This window comes from Gopherus evgoodei, chromosome 14 (genome assembly GCF_007399415.2).
Source record: "Gopherus evgoodei ecotype Sinaloan lineage chromosome 14, rGopEvg1_v1.p, whole genome shotgun sequence".
NCBI classification, from domain to species: Eukaryota; Metazoa; Chordata; order Testudines; family Testudinidae; genus Gopherus; species Gopherus evgoodei.
This window is the reverse complement of record NC_044335.1, coordinates 4,526,851-4,542,153: the sequence shown is the minus strand read 5'-3', so window position 1 is coordinate 4,542,153 and position 15,303 is coordinate 4,526,851. Positions and strand designations below refer to the sequence as shown.

At 36.3% G+C, this 15,303-nt stretch overlaps 1 protein-coding gene across 9 annotated transcripts in view; it reads left to right on the top strand.

Moving 5' to 3' along the window:
* The window catches only part of ZBTB46 (zinc finger and BTB domain containing 46), a 99,008-nt gene that overhangs the window by 60,768 nt on the left and 22,937 nt on the right, over positions 1 to 15,303 (top strand). For 6 of the 9 annotated variants that reach the window (XM_030533849.1, XM_030533852.1, XM_030533851.1 and 3 more), the window contains 3 exons: positions 6,883 to 7,055; positions 8,277 to 8,328; positions 8,412 to 14,532. The exons of 1 other annotated variant lie outside the window; for it this stretch is intronic. In XM_030533849.1, the coding sequence (XP_030389709.1) occupies positions 6,883 to 7,055; positions 8,277 to 8,328; positions 8,412 to 9,004 (818 nt within the window). In that variant the 3' untranslated portion in view covers positions 9,005 to 14,532. Of the gene's footprint in view, positions 1 to 6,882; positions 7,056 to 8,276; positions 8,329 to 8,411; positions 14,533 to 15,303 lie in introns of those variants that run through there. 2 more of the 9 variants (XR_003996565.1, XR_003996566.1) reach the window with 2 other exon arrangements.

Genomic DNA, 15,303 nt, shown 5'->3' with positions numbered 1-15,303 from the left:
AATAAAATGAGAGTTGTTTGTAGACCCAACAAGCCTAATCCTTTTTTGCTTCTTCCTTTCGATTCTCTGTATTTGATAATGAACGAATACAGTTTCTATAGCCATACTGACTTCCACTATGCTTAGGCACAAAGAGTGATACTTCTTGTTTGTTTCGGAGGGTTTATTTTTGGACTAAATATTTGATGATTACAAAAACTGGAATTGAGGAAGGAAGGGAAATTCTTGATAGCATCTTGCAACTAGTCACTTGCACATTTGCTAAGTATCTGCAAATAATCAGGGTTAAAGCGTTTACAGTGTTGCTGTAGCCGCTGATCCCTGGATGGTAGAGAGACAAGGTAGGTGAGATAATACCTTTTATAGGTCCAACTTTTGTTAGTGAAAGAGACAAGCTTTTGAGCTTACACCATGCTTATTTTCAGGATAAAAGTGACCATTCTGTTTGTTCATAACTTAAAACATACTTTCTTCAAGTCTGAAGTATGTGGGAACATCATAGTTCATAGGATGATTTCCTGGTTGCTTCAGGTTATGCTCTACTGGTGATGTGTACACACCGTTAATAAGAACTTGAGTATATATGCTTGCCTGTATTGTAAGGTAGTTCTATAGTTTCTTCTATGCATAAGTCTTTTGTAAAGTGTTTTAGATAAAACTTTGGTAGGCTGAAGAAAATAGAAATAACAACCATATGTGCTGTACTGAGATGGTATTTTCAGTAGTTGGGGAGCAGAACGCTGCCTGGGGCATCGTACAAAGCAAAAGATGGCCATTAGCAGTATATGCACTTCAGACTTCCAGAAAGGGGGGGAAAAAAACCATCATTAAGGCAGCGAATGACTCAAATAAACAAAGCAAAAAGAACATTTAGCACATTTGATTTTTATTTATTTTTATTTTTGAAGGCCAAAATGTTTAGGTCACCTTTAAGCTAACAATCAATCACCCGAATTGCATGATGAATTACAGTGCAGTGGCAATGCAATTAAAAATAACATAATGGCAAATCTTAATATTCCTTCTCATTCCCAAAATGAAAATAATTTAATTTTTTGTTGAAGTTAGTCTGGTTTTAAAAGTGAAAAAACTGAAGGGGGTTGGCGGTTGTAATCTTTTTGTTGTTGTTCATTTGTTTGTTTGCAACTTGGAGTTGTGTTTCATTTGTTTTTGTTTTGGGGGTGACGTTTTGCTTTTTTTTTTAATTGCTAGAGTAGTTTCTTTACTTTGGTAATCTCTCTAAGTAAATAGCTAGAATATTCTGTTGTTCAGACTACTCCTAGAATGCAGATGGCCCCATTGCAATGAAGCAGCACATGGCCCTTTGTACCACCTAAACTCTTGTTGCAACTGTGTGGAGGAACCTGTAGGCAGAGTGTTTTGCACAGGGGAGTTTTTGCCCTCCTTACATTCTGTAGGAAGGGTCTCCTCACCAGGCCTACAGGTGGGTGGAGGCTAGGAATAGGGCAGGTGAAGGGAGGGGACCTGGGATCAGTGTTACGTGGACAGTATGTCATGGCCACTGCTTCTAGGAGTAATAGCGTGATGAAGCAGTTTCTTCCTTCATGGGCAAGAGTAACAGCTCTGGGAGGATGCCACACTGCAGCCCTTCATCTTGGCTCTAGATTGACAGGTATTTGATTTCACATCCTTGCGCTTTCACCAGCACATGAAATTCACCCACATAGTCCCTAATTACTTGGTCTTCATGCAGGTGAAATGAATTTCTTCTGGAGTTACAAGCAAAAGATAATTGGTCTATAGTTCTTGCCACAACTATGCCCAAAAGCCTGGGGAGACTCATTTTACAGCTGATTGAAGCAGGGAATTGGGGGAGAGGGGGAATCTCCTCTTTTTATATTTGATTAGGCTCCTTGCTGTTTGTTAATGTATCACTAGGAGCTGCTGGCATAATTTTGAGTGTACTTGTTTTATAATGGTCCCTTCAATTTGAGTGTCTTTTTAATGTTAATTCTTTAGTGATATTTAACTCTATACACTAAAATTTCTCATTAAACTTTATATCCTATTGTTTTTGTTAAAAAGCCATAAGTGATAACTTGTTTCTATATCCGTGTTTAGGATTAAACTCGTAAGTTATAATGTATCAAGTGATTAGGGCACTGCTAATACATTCAGAACATGCAATTTAGGTTAGTAGTTGATCTTTGGATTTTTTCCCCTTCCCATTATTTCACTTCTTTACTTTCTTTCTTAAACCCATGAGTCAAGGATTTTGTAATTTAAATCTTTGGAACTTAAATTTAAAAAAAAAGGCAATGAACAAAGTTCTTTTTAAAAAAATTATTTATTGTAGTTTTGTTTTCTGTTTTGTCAAATCTGAAAATGACATGCAGTAACACCGAGCATTTCTAAATGGTTTTCATCCTGAAGCTTTAAAAAAAGAAAAGAAAGTGTGTTGGATCTTAACCATCTGTTGATTCAGTTGTCTTCCTGACCCAGAAAATAGTATTGTAAGAAGATGACCTAAATAGTGTTGGTAATATTTGCTGTCCATTTTCTGAGTAAGGTTGAGGTAAGGAGGAACAGGTTGTAAGAGTGTATTTTCTTTGTTTGACATACTCATGAGGTTTCTAATGGGGGTATAACTCTGGCACTGTTAGGGATGCAATGAGGGCAGAGAATCAGGGGGCCCAGGGTTTCCCCCCTGCCCTCGGCCATAGATGGGGAGAGGACTGGGTGATGCGAGGAGGGGAAAGTGTTTCAGTCAGTCAGTCTCTCCTGTGGGAGGAGAGTGGGAAGAGGTCATGACAGTGCAGAGTGGGGGATGCATACATACAAATGCACCTCTCGGGCTCCCTCCTTAGGAAATTTCTGGTTGCACTCCTGTTTGCTGTAGAAATACAGGGTTTCTTTAGTTTTTCTCTGGCATAGTTTATACTGTTGTAAGAAGCTAATTGAGAATACCTAAAGGTGCTCATCATACCTTTGCTGATTTTTCTAATGGATTTTAAACCTAAGAAATCTTTGTGCGTGGTGAGTAAAGGGAACTGCTGATTACTAAAAGGGTTAGTTTCATGTCAACTTTAATGTGGTTCTGTTTTGTAAACATTAAGCTAACAAAACAAAGTAAAAAGTTCTGTGTAAATGAGCATTAATTTTAAAGCATTGTACCTTTTGTAATTATGACACTGAAAGAGAGGCATGAAATTCCTAATACTCAGTTAATGGACAATGGAAATACAGGATGATTCTTGTTTCAGTGGATATTCATATATTGTGTTTAGAACAACCGAGCAGAAGGTAATACAGTACTTTTAAACTTAACCAATTCAAATCAGCTTAAAAATAAAAAATAATAAAATTTTCATTTCTTGCCCTTCAGGTAATGCTATAGGAAATAACTTGATCTGATTACTTCATCCATATTTTCCATAGTTAAAAAGTCAGTTAAGTTTTCAGTTTTCTGGTGCTTGAAGTCAACTCTAATTTAAAAAAAAAAAAAAGACTCCTTTCGTGTTTTCGGATTAGTCTGTTATAAAGTTTTTCATATGTCTGTTCGGTTCTTCCTGTTTACTCTCTGTTTGTTTATAGAAGCAATTCCTATGAAGCATGTTACACAACAAATTCCATGGTACAAAGGGCCCTTTTTCTCTTGGGCTAACCAATTAATATTTTATTTTTAGATATTCATTTAATCCAATAATTTATACTTTAACAAAAAGTTAAAGGAATACATTTACACAATGGTCAGTTTTCCCAAGTGGTATTCATGTAGGCACAAATGTTTTCTTACAAGATTTAGAGGAGAGTTGATGTCATTTTAAGCATCTCATAATGATCTTGGCATTTCAATTTAAGTTTTCTACAGGAGTTTACTGTTAAAACTGTTAGTGTTCTTGACAATGGAGGATACTATTTTCAGGTAGCTATCACTGAGATCTTCTGTGCATATTTTTCTGTGAACAGTGTGGACTACAGGACAATTGATAGTTTTAACTTCTGATTAAGAAAATTGTCTTGCTTCCATGAAATAATTTAAGGAAAAAAATAATCTTAATATTTCTTATTATATTAATCAGAATGGATTAAAACCTAAACTCAGACACTATTTACTTACATGCATAGTACAAAACATCAATGATATACCTTAATTTGATACTTGCAATTGGTGGAAACAAACAAGTAGATACATAACAACAATTAATATCTATTTTATGCTACATATCTTTCCATTCCATTTTCAGGAGTGGCATATTGTTTCCCCTCATGCTCCAAAAAATTGCCCATTCCATCAGCCTTCGCTGTTGGTTTAATAAGTGGGCAGCTGTTTGTCATATTTATTACCAAGTATAGCTTATTAATGGACCTAGCAAGGGAATTCCAAAAGCTAAACCATTGTTTCTTACCTTGCCAAAGTTCAGACTACATCTAGCCTGAATTGGACTCCGTATGTAAATTCTCTAGAGTCACAATACAGAGCTGCAATGTAAACAGGGCAATCTGCATCAGTATTGTAGATTTAATCAGAACACCAGTTAATCTCATATCTGTGTAGGTGGACAGTGATTGTGCAATTACCTAAAGTGGTGTAATACTATAAACCTGATTTTTTTTTTCCCCTCGATTAATTTGAATGTTGAAAATATTTTTTTACTCTGTATCTCAAAGATGATGTATTAGAATTGGAAAAGGTACAGAGAAGGGCAACAAAAATGATTAATAGTATGGAACAGCTTCCATATGATGAGAGATTAAAAAGACTGGGACTTTTCAGCTTGGAAAAGAGATTACTAAGGGATATGAGGGAGGTCTATAAAATAATAAATGGTGTGGATAAAGTGAATAAGGAAGTGTTGTTTACTCCTTCACATACCACAAGAATTGGGTCACCCAGTGAAATTAATAGGCATCAGGTTTAAAACCAAACATAAGGAAGTTCTTCACACAGTGCACAGTCACCTGTGGAACTCATTGCCAGGGGCTGTTGTGAAGGCCAGACCTCTAACAGGGTTCAAGTAAGAATTAGATAAGTTCACAGAGGGTAGGTCCATCAATGGCTATTAGCCAAGAAGGTGAGGGATGCAACCCCATGCTCTAGATGTCCCTAGCATCTGGGTGCCAGAGCTGGGACTGGACAACAGGGATGAATCACTCGATGATTACCAGTTCTGTGTATTTTCTCTGAGGTATCTGGCATTGGCCACTGTCAGAAAACAGGATACCGGGCAGGATGGACCATTGGTCTGATCCAGTGTGGCCGTTCTTACATTTGTATGTACTCTCCATGTGTTCTTGAACCTGGCACAGATCATTGCCTATTCACAAGGAAATCACATATGTTGTAATGGTAAATTAAGACAAGAAATCCACCTGTTTATAACTGGAGATAGTAACTTAATAATTTAATTTTGCCTCATTACTCCCTATATTTAGGGGTTTTTTGGCATTCTCCACTGCCCTGCAATGTTTATTGTTAAATAGAAGGCAAGCTTGAAAATATTCTCTTCCCATTGCTCCTGAACGTAACTCACTAAACTGTGAGAGTAACTCTAATACAGAAGACCAAAACAGAGGAGACCAAACCGGAAGATAGTAAGAAGTGCAAGAGTAGCAGTGGTGTTTTAAATGAACTGAGGAAGTAATGGGGAATCCTTGTTACAAGGCATCTTAAAGTCACTTTAATCTTTTTTGGTATTTAATAAAATGTTGGGTGGGTGGTTTAAGTTTCGGTGGAATGCTCCATTGTAATTTTGATTAAGTTGTATCTTTTGTGAAATAATTGTTCATGCCATGTGACTTAACATTTGCACATATTTAATAATTTGATTAAAATTATATTAAGTTTTTATACAGCTTGTTTGCTATCTTGCAAGCAAATTATTGTACTCTTGTAGTAAGAATGAAAAGCCTTTGAAAGGATGTAAAGTATTTTAAATTGTGCTTTTTTTACAGCTTAGTTTACAAATACCATATTTAACAATGCATATACAGTATTTGTTCCTGATGATTTTGCCCACTTTCTTTTCACAAGCAGTTGTTTGTGAGGTTGAAATGAGGCAACAATTAAGATGACTGTTAAGGTTTAATTAACAATTTAAAACTTGTATAGCAATTTATCTGAGTCAAAACATTATATTTTCACCATTGATTGTGAACATACTTTCTGAGTACTGTATACCACTTAGCTGCTGTCACAACATGAACAAAGGGATACACTTTACTTTTTGTCTGGCACAGCAAAAATAAGTTGGCCTTTTAGTGGCCAGTCATTTTCTTTTCCCTTAAACTTTAGTAGAGGTTTAGAATGTAACTCTTTTTAGGGTTTAATTGTTCAATCTTGTACAAGTCTCTTAAGCTCTCTGCTTTCCCAATCATAAAATGTAGGTAATACTTTCTCACCTTTGTAAAGCACTTTGAGATCTGGGATTAAGGATACTATATAAAACAAATTATTTTATTTATTTATTTATTATGGTTAAATGTTGGGCTTAAGACTTTGACAGAATTCTCAAAGACAATTATAAGGATAATGGATAAATAATTTTTGTATATGTTCATGGAAAATTTAGAGCTATATGTTTGAAATAGTACTTGTTAAAGCAGTGTATTTCAGAGATGTAATTGTTTGGAATATTTGTGCTACCTTTTGCTTCTTTCTCCCATGTGACTCTTTAGTGATCATTTTGCTGCTCTGAGATATAACCCCCACCACATACATCACATGCAGGCAACTGGCATTTTGGGTGGGGAGGCTGGTTTTAAAAACACAAAAGGCCTGGCATCACTACGCTGCTGCGTTCCCTCCCACTGACAGAAGATAAACTGCAAGTGCTCATTCACTGCCTTTTCAGGGCCTTTTTTAAAACCACCAGCTGGTGCTAGTTCACGTGGGTGAGACTCGTTTCCTGTGTTCCCCAGGGCCTGGTGCCAACTTGAATCGTTCAAGGGGCGAATTTGATGGCAAAGTGGAAGCACCATCTCCCCTGCTGCCTTCATCACACCTTGCCACTCAGAGCCCCCCTGTGATCTCCTGTTCTGGTGAAATGTCACCAGAAACCATGATAAAAGGAAAGCTGTCTTCCTCGGCTCAGGTAAGATCAAGAGATAGCTGCAAAAATTTGTAAATGTTAGGGGGGTTAACACACATTCTCCTTAGTAGAAAAATGTGCAGTGACCATCGTATTTTATACTTTTGCCATGTCACACTAGAGAATTACATTTTCAAAATATAGTTAATTTAAAACTTCAGAAAAAAAAATCCAGATTTGCTCCTGAGCTGGGTTAAGAGCTAATATTTCCCTAATTTTGCAGCTCCCTTTCCCTTTTCTTTCTTTCCGCAATGGAACATACATCCGAAAGTAATGAGTGTTTTTTATAAAAATGGCATGTGTGCTTTTTATTCTAAAAACCATTAAAAAGAGTTTTATAATACAATATACGGATGCTTGAACACACAGGTGTCCAGTGTGCTTTTTTACTCATTACTTAAACATGGATAGAAGCATGGATTGCTTTCCATAATGGAAAAGTTTCTGAACTAAAATATGTAGCTCTCAGTAATGAGTTACATTTTCAAATATTTTTGAATGAGATATTTGCCTCCTTATTAAACAAATGGAGGAAAATACAGGTCTTCTTTTGCAGTCACCTTAGAAAAAAATCACATGGTAAGAGAGGTTAATTAACCATCCCATCCTGTCCCCAGTCTCTGAGAAACCTGCCCAGACTACAACATCCGCTCTGTTCCATAAACAGGGTCACCATCTGCCATGCAATGGCATAGTGCAAACTGCGTGTGCAAACATCAGCTTGTATTTGTAATTCAAATCAGTAATATCATGTAGTCTTAACATAAAAGAAACGGAGGAGAGCATGCTTTTGCTTGGTATGGATATTTCTCTATGGAAAGAAAAATAGCAGAAAAGAGTTAAGGGCAAAGTTAGGTACCTGGATCCATATGCCAGCTCCTAAATAAAAGTAGCCTGACTTTCAGAATTGCTCGGCACCCCTGGTTCCCATTAAGTTGAAGGGAGCTGTGTGTGCCAGGCAACTCTGAAAATGGAACCACATTTATTTACGAGCCCAAATAGGAATTTTTAAATTCCTATCTAGGTTCCCCTCTTTGTGCTCCAAACTTGAAAATTATGACCGCAGTCTCTAAATGTTGTTAATAATGAAAAGTTTGTAGAAGAGAAATTAAGTATTGCTGAATAGAATGCTGGATCTCTGTTAAAGAAGTGGAGGGTGAGCGGGTGAGAAATATTTTTCTTTGTGTTTTTATTTTAACTTAATTACACTTTTTTCATTTACAGGCCTCCTATGATGGATTTTTAGCACTGTGGCAGTTTGACAGCTCTGACACAGGTAAATGGAGAGAACAATACTTTTAATTAAAAATTATTTTCTGCTTAAAGTCATTAATGTGTGTGTGTATGTTTCTGTTTTAGATATAAACATTTCAAGATCTGAAGATATGGACTTAACAAATGAAGGCCTGTTCTTGGATTCAGCCTTAACCAAGAGACTGACTTGTGGTTTCTGCAGAAGGGTTTTTGAGTGCACTGAAAAGTTGAAGGAGCACATACACAAGCATGCTTTTTCCATGATTCTTCCTTTTGACTTAATTGACTGTGCCAGACCTGTGCTCATTGGCCTCACTGATCATGTGTCCCAGGATCAGCTTGCCCGTTTCCAATGTTCTAAGTGTCCTGCAAGCTTCACACTAAAATCAAATATGGATAGGCATGAAAAGACAATCCATTTTAACCACAAGAAGATGCAGTGTCCTGACTGCTTAAAACTCTTTAGAGACAAGACAGATCTGAATCGGCATCTAATGTCTGTGCACTCAGATGAACGTACCTTTGTGTGTCTCTTTTGCAGCAAAGGTTTTGGTACACAAAAGAATCTCACTACTCATATGAAAGTGTGTTACCTGGTCTCTGCCCAGCCAAACGGTGAAGTTCTGGATAGTGTGGATCAAAATCAGGAACCTGAGGAGGTCTATCAAAGCTGTATTAAGGAAACGAGAAAATCATGAGATTGGAGGGAGATGGTATCACATTTTCGGCATTTATTTTTTATTAAATCCATAAAATAAGAGGCGTATATTGCTGCATTGTTACTTGCTGAAAATGGGTTTACCATTGGATAAGGTATAACACTATAATAATTCCTGGATATTGGACAGATTGGTCAGTCATTATTTCAGTTCTAGATTTTGTAAACTAAAAACTCTAATGAGAATCAAGATGCAATTTTGTGTTAGAATATTTTTGATAGATAATATAATGGTATTTTGGGTTACTCATGATTAGAGGTTGCATTCCTTTTACATTTTTACATGTCATGATTAAGAACTTTTGGCTTGTGTATTTTTTTAATATAAGCTTAAGCCTTTAGAGAAGATTTAATTTGTTATATAGAGATAATGGTTTTAAAGATAATTAATTTATTTATTTTTAAAAGCAGTTTTCAAAGATTCTTTTGTAAACATAGCAATTTATGGCAATATGTTATTTGCTGTCCCTATGTACTGTGAGGATCTGTATGAATGGAAGTGATCAGTGATTGTAAACATTTCCTTGATTTAAAGTAGTCTCAAAGGGATTATTGAGAAGTATACAGGATAACTGCATTTGGGAGTGGAAGAGGGTGTGTCTCTGTGTCAACTTTGTCATTGAAGATTTCCCCCTCTGATGTTAGGCATTACACAGTTAAACTATAAGCTTGTTCTGTACTGCAGCTGAAGTGAATCTGTTCTGAGAAGTACAAATTCCAGCAGATGTCCTATGGGAAGAGGAATTTAGTCCTACTAGAAAAGGTGAAGCTGGCCTGCTGTTTAATACAATTTGACTATGGCATTTTGAGTTTGGTTTTTTTTAAACTTCCTCTGGCGTCCTGCCAATGTATCATGTATGTGCACTCAGCCACCTCCTCTTCCTTAAAATATTCTGATTGTTGCCTGTATTAGGTGAGAAACTCTATTGAACCGCTGTGACAAATATTTCTGCTTTGCTTAATGATGTCTCCATTTATACTAGTTTTAAAAACCACGCAAAACTTCTGGAATGCTATTGGACAAAGATTTACATTTATATTGCATCAAAGAAATTATAAACGAAACAGAACAACAAAAGACCTGAGCTTTGCAATTGCACAACTGTGGGACTGAGTGGCTAGTTTCATCTGTGGCCCAAACTACCAGTGAATGAAAGTACTTTGCTATCACCAAATGCCACAAGCTATTTATAAAGTCCAGTTTTCTGTATCATATTTAGAAGCAATGTGGGCATATTTTCTATACTAGGATTTTTTAAAAATTGCTGCAGGGTTAAGAACATGTGATTATTTAGTATGCTGCTGAATGTTACCTGGAGTTATTTTCTATATTTATGAGTAAGAGTGTGGCATTCAAAAACTAAGTTTCTTCAAGTCTTTTAACTCCATCAATTTGGTCTGTACATTGTGGTTGAGCTAGCCAAATTGAATGTACATAAAAATATATCCTCTTGCTCCAAAAAGCCTAATACTATATAGTGGAGACAGTGGAGCTTGACCATCAGACTGTTACTGGAAGGTTGAAATCCAACTATAGTTCTCATTTAATTACTTTGGTTCAATTATTTGAAAGCTGTGAACTGTTTAACTCACAGTTTCCAATTTATTTTCATACAAATACATATTAATTTAATTACTCTAACAATTGCTGTAGTTTAAGAGTAAGTAGTGTTTTTCAAATACTCTGCACAATGCACAAGTTGTCAGCAACTTGGTCTGGTGCTTAAGTGTTATGTACTGTGTTAGGGTTAATTTGTATATTGGTTCTTTTGATGTGTGTGACAACATAACTAGGAAACAATAACAAAACTTTTAGAAGTAGTCTTGTGATTTTGCCAAAGTAGTTCTCTCGTAGCATGCCCATACCTCAGGAAAACAAGGCAGGGAAATGCTTAGTTTTGCACAAACAATATTGTATACTTTTAGGATGATTAAACATTAAGGGCCAGATTCTTTAGCCTGCTAAATCCACTTTGCATGCTGCACAAAGTGGGCATAAAACAGCTGGAGATGGCCAGTGGAGAATTTCTCATGCAGAGGAACCGTCTACCAATGAAAAGCTGGAAGAAGTGGCTCTACCACCCCCAGCATGGAGGGGAAGTGGCACTTGAGCACTGACCCACTACACTCAGTCTTCCTTTGGTCTAAAATAAATCTGCCTCACTGCAGCTCTGATTTGCACCAGAGCTAGGTGGCTTAGGGCCAGGAAGCCACAAACACCACCAACCTCACCCCCACCCCCACTGTGTCTGAGCAGATCACAGACAGTTCGAGAGTCTGTTCCTATGTAACTATTATGGCACATATCTTGTTAATTGATATAGCAAGAAAGTCATATTAAACACTCTTTTGTCCATATAATGCTTTCCCTTTATTGATTATTGATATATGTATGAATATGCCTTGGAATCAACCTGCTCCTCCTGTTATGCACATGACTAATCTGCCTATTTGATGTTTGGCAATTGCTAAGTAAATTTACTGTGCTCTTTGGCAGATGGGAGAGGAGGTGGGAAGGAACTGAGCAGTGAGAGGGAACTGTGAAAAATCTCTCTGCCCCCATGAAAAATCTCTCTATGGCATTACGGAAGCAGCAAATGAGTGCTTATCTAGACCATATCAGAAAGGGAGCATGAGTAACCACAGCATACCTGAAAGGACTGTTATCTCATGACAGAGTCATAGTTATAGAGTTTTAAGGCATCAGGGGGATACTAAAGGGTCTGACCTCTTTATCGCAGTGACCCTCATGCTAATCCCAACTAACCCAAAGTATTACAACCCATCGGAAGTTAGACTGTTATGTGCCACAGACAGATATAATGGCCATATTAAATATTTATTGGGGTTAGGGGTTTCTCCCTGTTACTATGAACATTCATTAGAACTCAAATTGCCACAGTGATAATAAATGTAGTGAAACACATATGAAACTGTTAAGGTCACTGAATACATCTTATAAATAGAAGTAGGTGGATCATGAAAGAGGACCCTTGATCATTGCTTCCTCTTTTTTCTCATTCTAACCAACGCCCCTGTTGGTTCTCTGATTTTGTTACTGTTTTCTGTTAGCATTTTCTGCAGAGTTTGTTGTTTTGAGGTTTTTAAGTTTGTCCTTTATTATTTTGTGGTGTTCTTTGTGAAAGTGTCTAGATAATATTCTTTCAACTAGATTATCCCTCTCCTTTCCCTAGTGTTTAAGGGACTTAATTGAATTGATTTAACATCCAAATGAGATCACAGAAGTGTGTAAGAAATTATTTTCTATTAGACAGGTTATGTAGGCATTTTATTGTAATATGTACAGTTAATACCGATGGTATTGATTCCTGACACCTGTGCAAATACTTATTAAATTTCTTGAGTGACTTGCAAGTTCTTGTCTTCACGGATAGGAGCAAATTAATTTAAAAAACTACAAACATTAGACTTTCAGGGAACAATATAATAGATGTTTATATAGTTGTAATAGAAAACTTTCTTAAACTTGTGTTTTTAAATTCAGAAGTAGGAGAAGATGTGATAGGGATGATTGGTTTTACCATATAAATAAAATTGCAGTTTGATCTTGAAAATATAAAATGCAATCTAATGTGTAAAATGAAGGGGAAAAAACTTGCCTCAAGTTATTTTGTGAAATACTTCTTGGCATCCAAAAGAGTCAGTATTGTCATGCAGTAACACAGCATATGCATAAATTACAGATTTATAGACTAAAATGTAGTTTTATATAGCACCTTTATGCAATAGTTATGCGGTGTTGTACAAACAGCTACTCGTATTGATGTAATTGTATAGGAAATGTAGCAACTTTTTCTGAGGCCTGGTCTACGCTTGGGTGGGGTCAGTCCAAGTTACGCAGCTTCAGCTATGCGAATAACATAGCTGAAGTCGACATACTTAGATCTACTCACCGCAGTGTCTTCACTGTGGTAAGTTGACAGCTGACATTCCCCCGTCGACTCCACCTGCGCCTCTCGCCCTGGTGAAGTAGCTGACGGGAAAGTGCTCGGCGGCTGATTTATTGCATCTAGACTAGACGCGATAAGTCGACCCTTGCTGGATCGATCGTTGCCCATCAATCCAGCGGGTAATGTAGACAAGCCCTGAGAGGGAGAATTTTGGTCAGGAAACAAGTTTTCTCTTTACTCCTGATTCTATGGAAATTAATGGCTTTTGGTTTAACATCTTGTCTTAAGGATGGCAATTCTAATAACACACCAAATGGAATAATACAGTGAAGTCTTACAGTAATGAGACTGAGATTGGGTGGACAACTGAAGCAGGGGAATGCCAAACAATATATGGCACAGAAGTGATCTAGTTACTGCTCAGGATTCCAGAAATGCTGTCTCTGCAATTTGGGCTTTGAATTATGAACATATCTTTTTGGGGGTCCTGATGGTAGCAATCAGCAAAAAAGAGAAATAATTATGAATAATTGTTGCAAACGAGATAAGCAAGATATTAAGAGAGCATAAATTTAGCTGTGGGGTTTTTTGTTGGGGTTGGTGAGGGGAGGGAGTTGTCTACAAATCTTCCAAACTGCAGACAAACCTTATAATAAAATTTCTTCTGTAGACAATGTGATGCTAAATGAAATGGGTTCCCTTTATCACTGACTTGAAGTGCATATTCTAAACTAGCGTGGAAATAACAGTTGATGTGAATATGTTACATGATAGGACTAATGCATAATAACTTTGCACAACAGGTTTTTTTCCTAAATCATCTACGCATTTGTCAGTGTTTAACAGCGACAGTCGACAGACCAGATTTGTTTGGCATTTATTTAGTTTTGCAAACAGATTTTTTTAAAGATTGTATGCAAGAAATGCATGTACAACTAGCATACTGTTAAACCTGTACATCACTTTTTCAGGTGGGAAAGCGGTAGGGGAGCTGACGTATTAGCAAGGAGAGAATTCTAAAAATCTAAAACAATTAAAATCTACCTCAGTGAAACAAGATAGATAAATTAAGACAGTAATGCCAAAGTTTTTGTAGTATTGCTGGATACTTTTTTTTAAAATACTCATTTTATATAAATATATTTATAAAATTATTTGTTTTTGTTTAAAAATAAAGCTCTGTTCATAATGCATATTTCACTTCTTGGTGCTATTCCTCATATAGAGATTTGCCCTGTATTGCTGCTAGTAATGATCTTGGTAATCTAGTCAATGATCATTTCCTTGTTTACAGATGCTGCTATTTCTAAGTGTTGTAAATGTTTAATATTAGCCTTTTTATTTAGGGCAAATAGTCTATACATTTAAACTTTGTCATTTAGACAAAAAAAGCTTTGTCTGTCCATACCAAGGTTAATATATTGTTGACTAAATATACATGCGTATAGGCATATGTGTTTAACAGATAGTGCTGTGAAACACTAAAATGAAACTGTATTTCTGATGATGCTTTTATTTTTCAAGTTTTTAGTTTTATAGATGCAGAAATAAAAATATGTGGATATTTGACAAAATATTTAGTTTTTAATAAAATTATAACTGCACAAATTTATTGTCTTGTGTCTGTTCAAACTTAAGTAAACAGAGTTTCTTAGCTGAAAAAATGTCATCTACACTGAGATTCATTGTACTACCCAAAGCAGTAAATTTGAGGGACATTTATCATAAAATGTTCTGTATCTGTTGTTTAAAACAGAGTTTGTATCTGAATTTAACATAAATCGTTCATGTCTTTCTCTTGGTAAGCAGAAATAGTTAAAATAGTTTAATCTTTTTTAACCATTCTTTTAAAGCTTTTGTGCCCGATTTTTTCATACTGTTTAGGTATCCAAATACACACACAATTTGCTATGATAGTGCACCCAAAGTGGGGTAAATGAACATTTGTACATGGGTTTCCCTGGTTAACTCCTGCAAATGTATACCTTGGCTTTCAAATTGGGGACTTTTATGTCTGCAATAACACATGCAACGTTTCACTGTAGTTTTTTTAGCTTCACAAACTTAAACCATATGTTGTCTGGACAATAAGTTGAGGGAAGACCTCCAGGGGGCATCTTAGTGTTGAAGGAAGTAATGTGTACAGTAAGTGGTATTCTTACCTCTGAGTTTTCTGAACCATTCACATGGATTTTTTAAAATAATTTTTGGAACACTGGGGAAGTTCTGGAACACTGGAAGAAAACGTATGTGATGCTAATATTTTCAAGGGTAAGCAGGATGATGTGGGTAGCTATAGGCCTGTCAGCTTGATGTCTATCCCAAGAAACTAATGGAATAGCTGTTATGGGACTTGATTAATCAAGAG